The sequence below is a fragment of the Nipponia nippon genome, unplaced genomic scaffold, assembly GCF_047370975.1.
Source record: "Nipponia nippon isolate SJK-2023a ecotype South Korea unplaced genomic scaffold, ASM4737097v1 scaffold_8, whole genome shotgun sequence".
Lineage (NCBI taxonomy): Eukaryota > Metazoa > Chordata > Aves > Pelecaniformes > Threskiornithidae > Nipponia > Nipponia nippon.
In genome coordinates, this window is record NW_028262402.1 from 31828582 (window position 1) to 31842572 (window position 13991).

Here is a 13991-nt window from a genome sequence, read left to right on the forward strand (position 1 = left end):
AGGGAAGGAGTGAGCGAGTGGCTGTGTGGGGCTTAGTTGCTGGCTGGGGTTAAACCATGACAGCCTTATAATAGTGTGAAATGAAATGTTACCTGTATTTCACAGGTAATATACCTAGTCCTTGCAAGCCTTGAAACTGAGGTCCAGAGAAGCTAACAGGTTAAAAAAAAAATTACAATTTTTTTTTCTTAAAATTGGAAGTTAATTAGCAGAAGTGGTAGATTTTTCCAAAGTGTTGTGTGCTTCTTTAGATGCTTAAGTACTGTCACCCTAAGTGACTTGGCAGCCCTTGCTTAAGGAGTAGGTGAGTGAGGAGGGACTGGATGTAAGCACTCAAGGCTTTGTTCCAGAAGCAGCTGTACCTCTGGGCTGCAGGATTTTAGTGTGCCCCTTCGCGTTAATCACCTCACCTTTAATGCCTAGGGTGAGATCTTTCACGGGTTCACCTCAGAGAGCAGGCCATTGCGACTGCTCCTGTTGGTAACTCCTCAGCTGCGGGGGGTGAGCTCAGTACCCCGTGTTGTCCCTTTGGGCGCTGCTATCACTGGCAGGTACGGTACCCAGCCAGCTTCTCCTGATGCTGACTTTTACCGGCAGGGACATAAGGCATGAGAGAAATGGGGTTTTATAGCAACGATGAGTAAAATGTTAAACTAGCACACACGAGATGATCTGGAAGCTCAGAAAAGCCCAGCTTTCCAGAAAGGTCCCTCTGCTTCAGGTGGCCTCCAGGGGCCCTTCCCATGCGTGAAGGGCTGCAACCCACATCCCCACGGGAGCTCAGTAACGCAGGTTGTGTTTCTTAGCTTCCTCTTCATGCTTGTCAGACGACTGCTTATTCCCTACCTTCTTGCTGACTCTGGCAGGTCTGATATTAAGCTGTACCACCACAGAACACCACGGTATCACTGCAAGGCAATTACTTCAAACAAGTCATAGAAGGTTAATACAGGTCCACACTCAACATCCATTACAAGTTTCACTTCCACAATTAATTCACTGGATTAGAGAGTCCCCAGGTCTATCAGCAGAGTCTGCTTTCACAGATTTCATAACCAGACAGTTACCTAGAATCACCAGATGATCTTGACTGGACTTCCAGTTATCACAGATCAAGAAACGGGTTAGAACAAGCCCATAAAGACACGGGCTACGTAAGCTATTGCAGTCTTCACAAACCTTCTAAAATGCTGTCGGATTTTTAAGTCTAGCCCTGTGCCTCAGGCGGGATAACACAGTCCCACGGTAAATAAACACCACACATTTTACTATCCCATGGTCACCTTCAGAGGCGGAGCCAGAAGCCAAGCAGAAAGCCCCATTCCACCAATGTACCTGTGCATATCCCGTCTCACACACAAGAGGCAGCCTTAATCTAAAGGAGAAGGGGCAGACAATTCCATACATCAGCCCCTACGACTGATCTTTTTGAATGTTAGCTTCTCCCAAGAAGTACATCGGTTCCGCCTCCATTACAATGCCCCAGCCTTTTTTCTAAGTTAGCTTTGGGGTTGCTGGTGCACGAACACCCTGTTGAAATCTGGCTGAAACTAGATCATTGTGCGGGTTTCCAAGGCCACGCAAACTCACTCCCAGATTGCCTTTGGGGCTCTGCAGAGGCAGCATCTAAGAGACTGCTGCCAACCACCACATGGATACAGATTGCTTCCTGAAGGGAGCACAGGCAAGAGGTTCACCAAGCACTCGTGTTTCTTCCCGTAGAGTATCTGTACCTTGTATCCTCTGGAAGCACAGAGCTTCTCTCCGTTCAATTCCTCTGTTTGCTGGTAGGAATTAATGGACAGCTTTCTGAGTAGTTCATCTGTGCCCTAACACAACTCTGATCTCCAAAGTGCTAGCAAGTAACCAATGGGCAACAACCTATACCCCTTCAGATTAACAGAGGAACTTGATTACAGCCAAGTCACAGCTAAATTCCTTTATGGCTGCAAAGCCTCTATGTTCACCTTCCCATACTGTTTTCCTATAAAGCATTAATTCTTTAACGTTCCTCTATAAAACCTTTCTGTTTACCTTTAAACTAAGTCACAATTTTGCAGTCGTAATAGGTTGTTCAAATATTTTGCTCAATAAAATAAGAATTTGTGATTGATGGAGGTCACATCTTAATTCTAAAGGACAGGTTATATTATTGACTGTGTTATAACACATAAAGCCATAAGGGATGAGCAAATCTATCTTCACTGTTATAACATGACTATATTTTATATTGTTTCTGAGCAGCAGAGCACATGTTTTTAGAAGTATTTTGTATAAACATTTTCACTAAGAGCAAAGCTGTTATGTGTTGCCTCCCCAATATTTCTAGGTAGAGGTGCTAGCTTTCCCAGACAAGTGAAATAAAGCTTCAGGTCAACTGCATTCTTTCTTATAAAATGCAACAGTGGTAAAACCATTTCCCAGCCTTCCTGAAGGAAGGCTGACAGATAAGTTTGCAACCCACATATCTCCCTCTGGGAAAGAAAATACATCACCCCTGTGCAAAAAGGATTTCAGGATAGTGCTTTTGCAAGTTGCCAGGCTTTCTTTAACTATGGAATGGAACTGATCACAAGATGTCAGAGGAAGTCATTATGGGAACCTACACCGGGAACTAAGAGCCAATTAACCTTCAAAGTCAGCATGGTCACCTCATAGTGACTCAGTCACATGCCATGTTGATCACGTTGCTCGTACTGTAATAGCACTTAAATGATAATTAATGATTACCTAAGGATTTCTGGCAAAGTTAAAAAAACACAAACCAACTCCAAAACCTAAGCCCAAACCCCTTGTTTGAAGAAACTCAACCTAGTAAGTTGCAGCTTACAAGGTTTAGTTTACGTTGCTTACATTTCTAAACAACATAATCTAGTAAAGTTAATGAAGAATTCCAGAACCAATTTATTCAATTTTTTAAAGCAGATTCAATTTGATAAATTATCTGAATTCTTCTCTAATCGAAAAATTTCTTCTGCCAACTTACAGAAGAAACGTTTTCCCTAAGGATTCTGTGGTCATGTGTCTCTTGTATGGCTCCTTCAATTATTTCAAAACAGAAGTTGTCAGCCTAAGACTAGACTGAAATATTGCTACTTCTGTTTTATTTAAGGTTAAGGGGTTTTACATCCACTTCATTTCACAGCCCTTATGAATTGTGCAGTTACCAACCCAGTCCTCAGAAGTATAAAGTACTAAATATTTTGAAAGAGCAGAACAGGGCTGCTAGCTCATCACATTACCTACCCACTGAACAACATTGTACTTAGTTTCTTTTCTTTATCTAGCTACCAGAAAAATCAAGGCATGTTACTGCATCACTATGCCTTATTATTTTCATTTGTCCAGCTTCTGTTAGAGACACCAACTGTCATGAAATCCTCTCTTTAGTGTGCCTAAATTCTTCAATTATATTGAAGAAGCAGCATTGGCTTGAGAATGGCCAGCTAGAAGAACACAGGCACCAAAACCCAGACTAAGGTTTAAGCAGTTAAGTCCCACGAAGAGGGAGACCTGAACACTCCTGTGAATCTTTCCTGCACCCAAACCTGGCTGGTATTTACGTTTTCATCACTTTATTTCCCTAAGTGCCCAGAGTCTGGATAACGCACATGGTTGCTGACACTCTGGCCCAGCGCAGTGCCTTAGTATTTTGATCCCACCTCAGACATTTAAATTTAACGTATGAAGAGCATTGAGGGTCAGCATACAAGAGTGCCATGCATTTTGCTCAGGGACTGCAGAGCCCAGAAGCCAAATGCTCTCCCTCCGAGGCGTGCTTGGTGCATTGCAGAGCCACACTGGCTCTAGCTCCTTTCTTTTCAGCCCTGTCAAGGCTTCATTCTTACCTGTCTACACATCTTCCGTGCATCTATCTGTGGGCCTACAATTCAGGATTTTGAAGTCAAAAGGTGGCACAACATTTACAAATTAGCGGTGCAGAGCTTGCTTACTTGCTGTTACATCACAGTAAGCACCAACGATTCAATCCTCCTCTCGAAATTCAGTAAAAGGCCACTCAAGAACAACTTTCTTACGACTTACAGGTAAAATTAACAAAAACCTCTGAGCTATTTCTATCAAAAGACAACTAAAAACTAAAGAAACTCTGTGCAAACTTCAAGCTTCTCTGGAAGCCAAGTTATTATAAGTCTAACATGGTAAATTAACTCCCCAACAAGACAGAAGAGGAATTTAAAGAGCTCATCGCTATTTGCTCTTATTCACTCTTCAATGAGCAACTCATTACATCATCAGAATTTTTATACATGGATCTATCGCCCTCTCCTTGCTCTATTCTGTTTTGGTGAATGTTATGAAGGCACCAATAAGGTGGCAACTCTTTCTGACACACTGGGATGCACAGGACTAAATTGTAAAGAAAGTATACAGGAACTAACTTTTTAAAAAAGTGTAGAACCTAGTAATTAATGCACAATCGCTTGTAAGTTAATGTCATTCCTCTCTGAGCTAAGACTTCCAAAGCTTTCTTTTCCTTTTTTGAATTTTAAAACCAGATATTTGTCACTCAGAACTATGCTACAAGAGCTAAAGGTCTTAAATTAAGATTTATAATTTAGAAATGAAGTTATGTTTTTTTGCAGATAAAAGTATAAATACGTAACTCCATCCATAGCTTCCCAGTGAAAAGAGTTAGCTTTTGCTATCAAGCTATTTTAAAAAGCGAGACCATCTGCATTACTCTTGAGCATTCTAAGGAACTACTATATAATTCAGGATAAGCGTATTCATTCTTCGCAGTTGTACCCAGAAACGATAACCAAGGCTCTACAAAGCACCACAGACTGAGTGTATTTTGTAGATCTGCAGTCTAAATGAAGACATGATAAAATGGAAGGAAACACAAAATAGACAGATTATGCATCCAAGGTTACCAGCAGGCTAGCAAGAGGGGAACCAAGTTAGATGAGGAAGAGACAGTGTCTTCGAGTTCTTAAGTAATATGCACAGCATTCCTTGCAAGATGATGGAAGAGTCCACAGAGTTGGCATTTCAAAGGTTACTTCCAAATCAAGGAGACACTTGCCCCTAAGTAAGACCTAGAAATATGAAAATATACACAATTTCTCTAAATATACCGAAAGACTGTAATAAAGTAAGGCTTTTCAAGGATGTCTCATGCTTGTGTGCGACTGCTGAATCTTTTAAGGAAGCATTTGATTTTAAAAGTTTCAGAAATTAAATGTTTTGTAAATTTCTTTTTGGTAGGTCAGTTTCCTGCCATAAGGTAGTTGAGAGTAAAACCTCCAAACACCTACGCGGATAAAGTTCTTGATATGCAGCTCTGTTTTGCATTCAGTGTTGTGAGGACCTTGCCACTGCAATAATTAATAAACTCCCCACATACTTCTGCATACAAATCGCCACCTTGAATACTTTGCTGGCTGACATAATATTCGCTGTGAGGGCATGGAATGAAAACTTCTACAGTCAGTTGCTCACCTCTGAGAAGCAGCTGACTGATAATGCAGAAAAATAGTTAGGAGGCTGCACGCAATACTGCAGATCTCTTGCTGAACCAGGAGATTAAAAAAATCAATAGTGAATCAATAGTGAACAGGCAACAGATGGTATTGCCCTGAGACCGTGCACATTAACATCTACTGTCAGTCGCCAAAAGAGTAGCTGTAGTGGCTTGGCGTCTATGGGCTGCAGCTTCTACCAAGAACAGAAACCAGAGATACCTTTCCTCATCACTGTTTGCATTATTACACTTGCTTACTAACACAAAATCAGTGTTTCTTCTGGGTTTTGTTTGTTTGTTTGTTTTTGTTATGAATTTCTCATGCATAGCTGGAATGTTGCTTTTTAGTTTCTCTCTAAATTCTAGAGAAATTAAGTTACACAGAATCCTGTCTGTATGTGTCATATTGTCTCATGTTGTAGTCATAAAGGCACACACGCCCCAAGAAAAATGCCGTGTTCTATCAAACAGGAAAACGGTCACTTAAGATGGATTCTGAGGACAGCAGAACAGGTTATTTATTGAGCTTTCAGCTTTGTTTCTGTTTGTTTGAAATTGCTCTTTAAGAACAAAGAATGTCGGGTGAGTAGGTCCCTAGGCAAAATGCGAATATTAGAGCATTAGAAGAAAGGGATTACATATTTAAGTGTCTAAGCATGCAATTAAAATGACAATCTTTTGCCTTTTCAATAGCTTTACATAATATAGTGATTTTGAGAATTACAAAACTTTACAGCAATTAGTACATTCCGTTTACAAAGGGATCGCCAACGTGCTATCTTTTCCTCTTCGACCCTCTAACTAAATAAATGCATTACCTTTGTGATACCCGAAATAGCACTTCTTCAACTTGAAAGACTCACATAGCAGTTTGGAAAAGTGAAAAAAAAAAAAAAAAAAAAAAAAGCCTCCAACTGAAACTATATGGGGATTGTTAACTAGGCAACGCAATTTGCTAAATTGCAAGGCAAATAGTTTGCTGAGCTTCACACTATCAAGCTTACGAAATATTAACACACATTGTCAGAAGCAGTATATGCTTCCATTCAATGAACGTCAGTGGGTACGCACAGACACACACAGCAGCCTCGCTGCCAAAAGAGCTTCTATCCCATGTAGAAAGAGGGGGAGCAGAACGACTGTCTGTGGTTACCACGTCTTCCTCAGAGCTCTGATGTCCAGATGCTGGCCCGATTTCATCTGGACAGATTACAGAGCAGAAAGCAAGCGCTGCAGAAGCAGCGATACACTGACAGTAAGGTCACAGACAGGAAGAACGTGAGAGCTAGTGCCGCATGGGGAGAGGAGGAAGCATCACGCTAACTCTGCTGTGTATTCACGATGCATTTGAAGAGTTCTGAACAAAACCCAAGAGTAGTAGATATTCTGACAGGAATATAAGGACGTTTTACTTCACAGACAGACACAGTTTAGAGGTGGACCGGGCAGTTAGGTTAACGGTTGGACTTGATGATCTCAGGAGGCCTTTTCCAACCTTAATGATTCTATAATTTAGCTTTTTTTTAAAAAAATACTTGCTTAAATTATCCAAAGTTGACGAACTAATGCAAGTGTATACTTCTGGAACTAAAAAACCTAACCCAGACTACAAGTACTACAGTAAACCACCACATGCTGGACTGGAAGTGTAAAAGTATGTTCTAACATAACAAAGCAGTATCATGCACCTATATACCATAGAAAAGGTGAAACTCCAAAATCTACTTTCCAGTTTTCTTTTTAAATCTATACTTTAAATCTACACATATGTTACTGAAAGCATGCAAAACTAAAGTATCCGTATAGGTAGGTGGAAATACCATTTACCAAAGCTAGTAAACAGGAAGACATAACCTACATAAGAAAAATCACACAAACAGCCAAGGAAAAGATGCAAGTGCTGCCCAAGATTCTGGTATCAAATAATTTGCTTGCACAAAATCCTTATTCTAAAGCACGTTTAACTGATACAGAGCAAGTGTGGCAATAATACAGTGTCAGGTGTGCAAACTATGCAAAGACACGCACGTCCCACGAGCAGGCACTGCCAAACTGTAACGGGCGAGTAATGCTTAACTTCTAAACTTGCAACCTTTGAGGAACTTGAAGCCAGATTTGAAACAATGCAGAAGTATTCTCTGCCGAAATATTTACCTCAATCCATTAGCAATAACTTTGGATGAAAAATGGGAACTAAAACAAGGATATGAAAGCTCAGTTTACATTTCAACAGGACAGAACTGGGAAAGTTCTGTTCTCTGTTACGTGGGTTAAAAAAAAAAAAAAAGAGAAAAAGCATTCAATGATGCTACTTTACTTTACACCAACATAAAACACAGTAAAATTTGTTAAACTAACCTCCACTTAGAATCTCTATTTCCCTCTGCTCTTATCTTCAAATCAGTTTATTTAGCTCCAGGCTATTCCTCTCGATCCGTAACACCAACAGTGATTAAAGCAACAAGCAGATAAATATGATGGATTTTTTTTAACCTTTGTAGTGCATTTACAGTTAAAAATACGTGTAGAAATCAAGACGCTACGGCTCTGACTTAAAAACAAAGAATTCTCAGGCTATTATCTATCTTCATTTGGGGTGGTAAGGAACATCTGTTAAATCACTGTGATTCTCAGAGAAAGTGTCTATTTTTTTTAAAACAAACAAACAAATATTCTGTTACTCCTCCCCGGGTCTCTAGAGCTACTTACAGTTCCAGAATAAGAATGACATCTGTTTTGTTCTCATAAACATCATGCAGCGTGATCACATTAGGATGTCGAATCTCTTTTAGTATGCCGACTTCTCGCTCGATATCTTCCCGGCTCACTCCACGCCGGCTGGATTTCGTTCTCCTTTTCTTGATGAATTTTGCTGCAAACTGCTGACCAGTGCTTTTCTCACGGCATTTTTTCACTACAGCAAACTGCCCACTAAAAAAAAAAATAAAAAAAAAAAAAGGGAAAGAATGAAGATCAGTGTTTGGTTCAAAGAAGTTTGGAGATAAGAGTAAGCTGTACCTCCAAATTACAAACTCGACTAAAGCACATTACTGCTTTTTATGCAATCTAGAATAATACCCGAAAAAAAAAACTTAGAGGACGCAGAAAAGGTAAGTTAAGATACCGCTTTTACATCACACAAACGTACATACATACACATTTTGGCATATCTAAGTGAAAGATAACACTTGTGTAGATCATTGGATTTTTGACAAATATGTGCATCAGGGATTACTGGGGAAAAGTATCGGTTTCCGTATTTCTCCTTCCACATGCACGTTGAGGACAATTTTTTTTGTTCTGCAAGAGAGACTGTCCTTATTTTCTTCCAATCTATATGATCTGTCAATATTCACTTTATTCCATCCTCAAGTTTTATTTTTAAAAGTTTTTAAAACAATATTGGGTTTCAGGACACTGCTTTGGTTTTCAGTTTTAAAAGCACTGACTAAATACAGTAATATCAAGAATTACAGTTGTATCATCTTATTAAGTAGGAAGAGTCTGAAGGTGAGAAAAGTACCAAGGCACTGAGGAACAAAAACCTGTGATTGTGTTACAAACCAGAAGTAACTCCAGGAAGCCGATGACTCCAGCATGTTATCATTAACGTATAAGCCTGTTGCTGCTAGATGTACACACTGATTCAGATCAGAAATCTCCAGGAATCTAATGCTAAGCTAAAGCAAGAACAGGATTTCTGATATTGCTGAGTTTTCCTTTTAAATTTTCTTAATCTCTCGCTGAGGATTCTCTAGCAATTCTGTTCTTCATTTATTTCACTCACTGTATGAAAAATTCGCAGAGTTACAGAATGTACCAGTGAGAAAGTTTTTTGAAGTTAGCGTACCCAGTTAACTGAAGAAGTGGTCCCCTAATGTAGACTTAGAGCGGTGGTTAAATCAAAGCTAAGCCTAGTAGGCTTGACTGCCTACACAGTGATGTAACACAGAGGCATATATAATTCCACCCAGTACCTGGAAGAGGAGCTAATCTGTACTAGTGGTTAATTAATTACAACTGCCAGAGAGGTCTTTAGGAAGACGCATCACCCACAAAAAGGGCATCACATAATGACAAAGTGCCAAGTGGGGAATCACTTAAAGCTACACATCTCATGCATGAACTCAATGCACAATACTATCTTATTACTGGAGAATGAACATGTGCCAAATACGTTGACAAAGTAATTAAGCCATTAAGGAATGCATGACAGATAGAAAATAGAAGATGATAACTAATCAGCAACAGTGTTATGCAATAAACAAAGATAATAAAATGCCGTAAGAGAAAATCACACTCATGATTTTTTAATTTAGAGGGCTTATCAGCTAAGAACACTTTATGCTGCTGCGTCACCACTGCCACCATTACTATGCTGACCCTGTACAGAACCCTGAGTGACAAATTGCCTTGAACTGGGACACAGAGTTGGGCAAGGCTAAATGACTGTCACCTGCAGAGGGCAGGGCAGAGACAGATCCTCTCCTATGAACTCCTAGAAAGGGACTCCAGAGTAGCCACCACCAGCTGGGAAGCCTTTGAATGCAGCCACGGGCAGTGAGAGAAGTAAACTCCGAGAGAAGCAGTCAACAGTCTTTTAAGTTTTGAGGTTTGGTTTTATTTCAATGTTACGATCACCAATCAAGTTTCATTCTTCATTACTTCATGAAATCAGTTTATGAACTTGTGAGATGACTTTATGTTGCATGGAAAAAAAAAAATCCTTAAATTCCCCTCCCCTCACCCAAATCTGCACAAAGTTGTCAAGGGCCAGGTTTACCAGCAGGGCCCAACACGTTATTATTACAAACTGCAGTGGACAGAGCAGTGATTTAGACCACACGATATCCTCTCCCCCATCACACGTAGGCTGGAAGACCTGATTCACCTGCCTACGCTTGGTCAGCTAGTGCTATCTGAGATGCTCTTGGACATCTAAGACATTCTATATGGGACTGGCAGAGAAGGCACAGGATCTCTGGGAGATGTGTGTCATCCTCAACTGGCAGCAGAGGGCTAGGCAAGGTCCCCCAAGGTACATCAACCCTCTCTGCTCGGTTCAGTTCAACTCCACAACAACTCTTCCTGCAACAGTGGCTCTGGGTTTGATCTCCAAGGTCTGAGCAATCTTGCGCTGCGGGACAGCCAGACAGTGTCGACCATGCCCTTAGGCATTCGCACTGCTCCAGAGAAGTGCAAGCAGAGTTTTCTGGCCCTTGCTTACGGGGGGGTGGGGTGGAAAGCAGTGATTCTTTCACTCTCTCCCCCACAACATGCACATCTTCACAGAGATATTCAGCTTTATTTAAAAAGCAATCAGCTTTTCAGAAAGTTCACAGTTCCAGAGAAACTGCAAAGTCAGGCAGTAGACCAATGTAGGCATTACCACAACTCTGAACAGCTACTCAAGCTCACAGACCAGAAGGAAGTAAAAAGCCACTGCTTGCCTTTTGGCTATCTGGCAGGCTTTCAGGCTAGAAGCCTGAACTGCCTGGTAGAGGAAGAAAAATATTTCCGCTTATGATTCATTTTATAGGCTTGAATGCTACATGGCTAACCATTTTCTTATTGATGCTCACCTCGTAAGGTTGGCAAAAGCTACTGCTTCATTAAAACAAACAAACAAACAAAAAACAAACCAAACAACCAAAACCACCTCACAGCACAAACCAAACAAACTAAACAACAACAAAACCCAAAAGACTAAAAAACCAAAATTACTGATAACATTAGCTCTGGAGAGGCTGGGACTGAAAACTAACTCTGAAGTACATGGACATAAAATACATTTTGATATCCAAGAAGGTTTAATTATAAAAGTTGACTGGGATTAAGAGTTATCTATGTTTCACTGGCAAAACATGTATCATTGACTTTTGGAAAATTCTGGTATTTTAATTTCTGATCTTTAGCCCATGACAGAATTTTTGCTTTAGTGCTTCTTCGTTGAAGAGAGTAATGAATTTTAGGCTTCTTTCTAAATAAAAAGACATTCTGCAAGTGTTTTTAAACATGCCCTGGCTGTGGACCTGTAAGCTAAAGAAAGATGATTTTTCCACAGTATTTTTCATATTTGAATCACACCATTCCCCAAAGTCAGTTCATGCTTCCGATGCCCTTAAGGCTAAGGCTGTTTAATCTTATTTTGGCAATGGGTCAACTGTGATGTTACAGCATGAGGCTGACCTACTAAAACAAAGGGGACCAGGGAAGACAAGTAGATCTCCTCTCTTCTTCTGAGCTACGTAGCCTTATTTTTTCACTCTTTTACTTTTTTCTCCAACTACAACCACCTGTTTGAAGGATGTCCTGATCTATCACAATTCAATATAGAAGTGTTATCAGAAGACCAATACATTGTTTAAAACCACATGACTTTACAGATTGGTCCCATCCATGGTTTATTAGGATGTCAGGCTCCAGAAATCTTTGACGTTGCTGAAGACTGCAAGGAAGTTAGCAACGAACAGGTATCTAGAGTAAGTGCCAGTTATACACCAATAACCTTCTTATTGTTGCTGTTGTGGTATTCAGCACGTAACCCGACAATTAGTTGTTTGTTATTAAACGCTGTACATGCAGATCACACTTAAGCTGCAATCAAAGGGGCTATTTCATGCCTGGGACCTGCAAGCCACACCATTTTACAACTCTCTCTAAACTCCTGTTTTAAAAGCAGAGGAGAGGTGTAAATCAAAGGTTATTTACTGGGCTTTAACCTGTAGAACCGCAGCGACAAGCTGTTATAAGTCAGCTCTGTATGGGCTAACACATTTATATCCAGTAATATTCTCCCACAGGTCCTACAGTTTCAGATCCAGCATTCATTCATACAGCATCTTCAAAGCCAGAAAAGCCCTTTAGTTTTTTAAGTTCCCTTGCTTTTGTAGGTTTGATTTAAAGTGGGTGGGGTCAAAAAATGATTTTAGGAGACAATTACACTGCAACCCCCCCCCCCCCCCGAAGTAAATCACAAACTCACACTTAATAAAGTATCTGACATAATTTTTTTCCCACACGGCAGAATCAGGTTAAACAGTGAAGCAGGATGACAGCTTGACGTGAGAACAAATACTTCTGCTAATAACAGTAATTTGTTTCGTGATCTTGTAATTCTTACTCAACCAGCAGTTAATTACTATCCTAAATCTACTCTTTTTGGGACACTTGGCATGATATCTCCACATCCAGTGATTTTTCAGACTCACTTCAGAACAAGTACTTATCCCATTACCTAACCATTACATTTCTCCATCTTTTTTACATCATAAGATGACACACATTGCCCTTTACAATACATATATATATATACACACACACATGCAGAAGGTATGCAGAGAGGTGGTGGAATCACCAATAAAGCATCTATACTCAACCCTTTATTGGCCCTGGCTTAGTTGGATCACAAAACAACTACTCATTAGCATGAATTATGGACAGTTTTAACTACAAAGACGGACGTTTTAGAATAAAAGGGAAAAAACAAAAAAAGTCCTTTCATTTTTTCCAGAAGGATGATCACAGTGACTAGGGGTGCCAGACACCCTGTATTCCTCTTCACTCCTAGCCTTCTGCACCAGCTCTTCTCAGCCAGCTCCTTCTGCGAGGAGTGAAATTTCTGCCCCAAGAACCCTGCAAAACAGGTCCAAGCTGGGCACAGAAATGCTCAAGTAACCCTCAGGGACCAATTTTCTGCTATTTATTGCCACAAGAGGGCAAGCATGGGGAATTCTCTGTGCCACCTTCTGAGGACTGCATTCAAAAGATGAAGTTTAACGGGAGCAGGGGATAGGAATAAGGAAAGGGCGTTATGCTGACATCAGAGTAATAAGATGTCTTGGTAAGTTTCTGACACTTAGGCACTTTTTTCTTTTATTTTAAAAGTTCAGTATTCGCTACTCAACTCTGCAAATATATTAAGATCCAACTGCTTTTACTATTTGTTTGACTGCTTTCCTTTTAAAAATTGTACTAATCCAACAGAAAGAGACTTACGTAGTACTATCAGATTAGCCCATGAAAGAAACTGCAACTCAACCATACAGCCATTTGTTTTCCCCAACAGAAGTCAGCAGCAGGCTGCGGACACTTTTGTCTTTCCTTGGAGATGTGCAGCGGGAAAGGCTGACTGAGTAGGTGATTTCCACCCTCAGCAGTGTCTCAGCATCACTCAGCTCCATCGGTCACCACCGCCACCCACATACCTCTGCCTGTCATCAAGGGCATCTGAGCTGCTTCTGCTAATAAGGTGAACTCTCACAAAGCTCTCCGGTGAGGCAGCAGTACCCAAATGAGTCTTTTCCAAAGGAAAGGAAGACTTCGCCATGAACTGTGAAGGGTTATAGCTACATTAAGTCCCTCTCCACCTTCTAAATCAAGCAAATTGACATTTTCAGTTCAGCTGCAATGCCAAATTGGAGGCAACCTCCTTCCCCTCCTTCCTCTCTCTCTCTTTATGGTCTTGCAAAAGACGGTAAACTTTACGTGGCACTTGAGAGCCTCT

General features: G+C 40.5%; 1 protein-coding gene across 2 annotated transcripts in view; it reads right to left on the reverse strand.

The window, feature by feature from the left end:
* The window catches only part of DAPK1 (death associated protein kinase 1), a 90718-nt gene that overhangs the window by 42140 nt on the left and 34587 nt on the right, over positions 1-13991 (reverse strand). For both annotated transcript variants that reach the window (XM_087741783.1, XM_087741781.1), the window contains exon 3: positions 8195-8416. In XM_087741783.1, coding sequence (XP_087597909.1) covers positions 8195-8416 — 222 coding nt within the window. The remainder of the gene's footprint in view (positions 1-8194; positions 8417-13991) is intronic.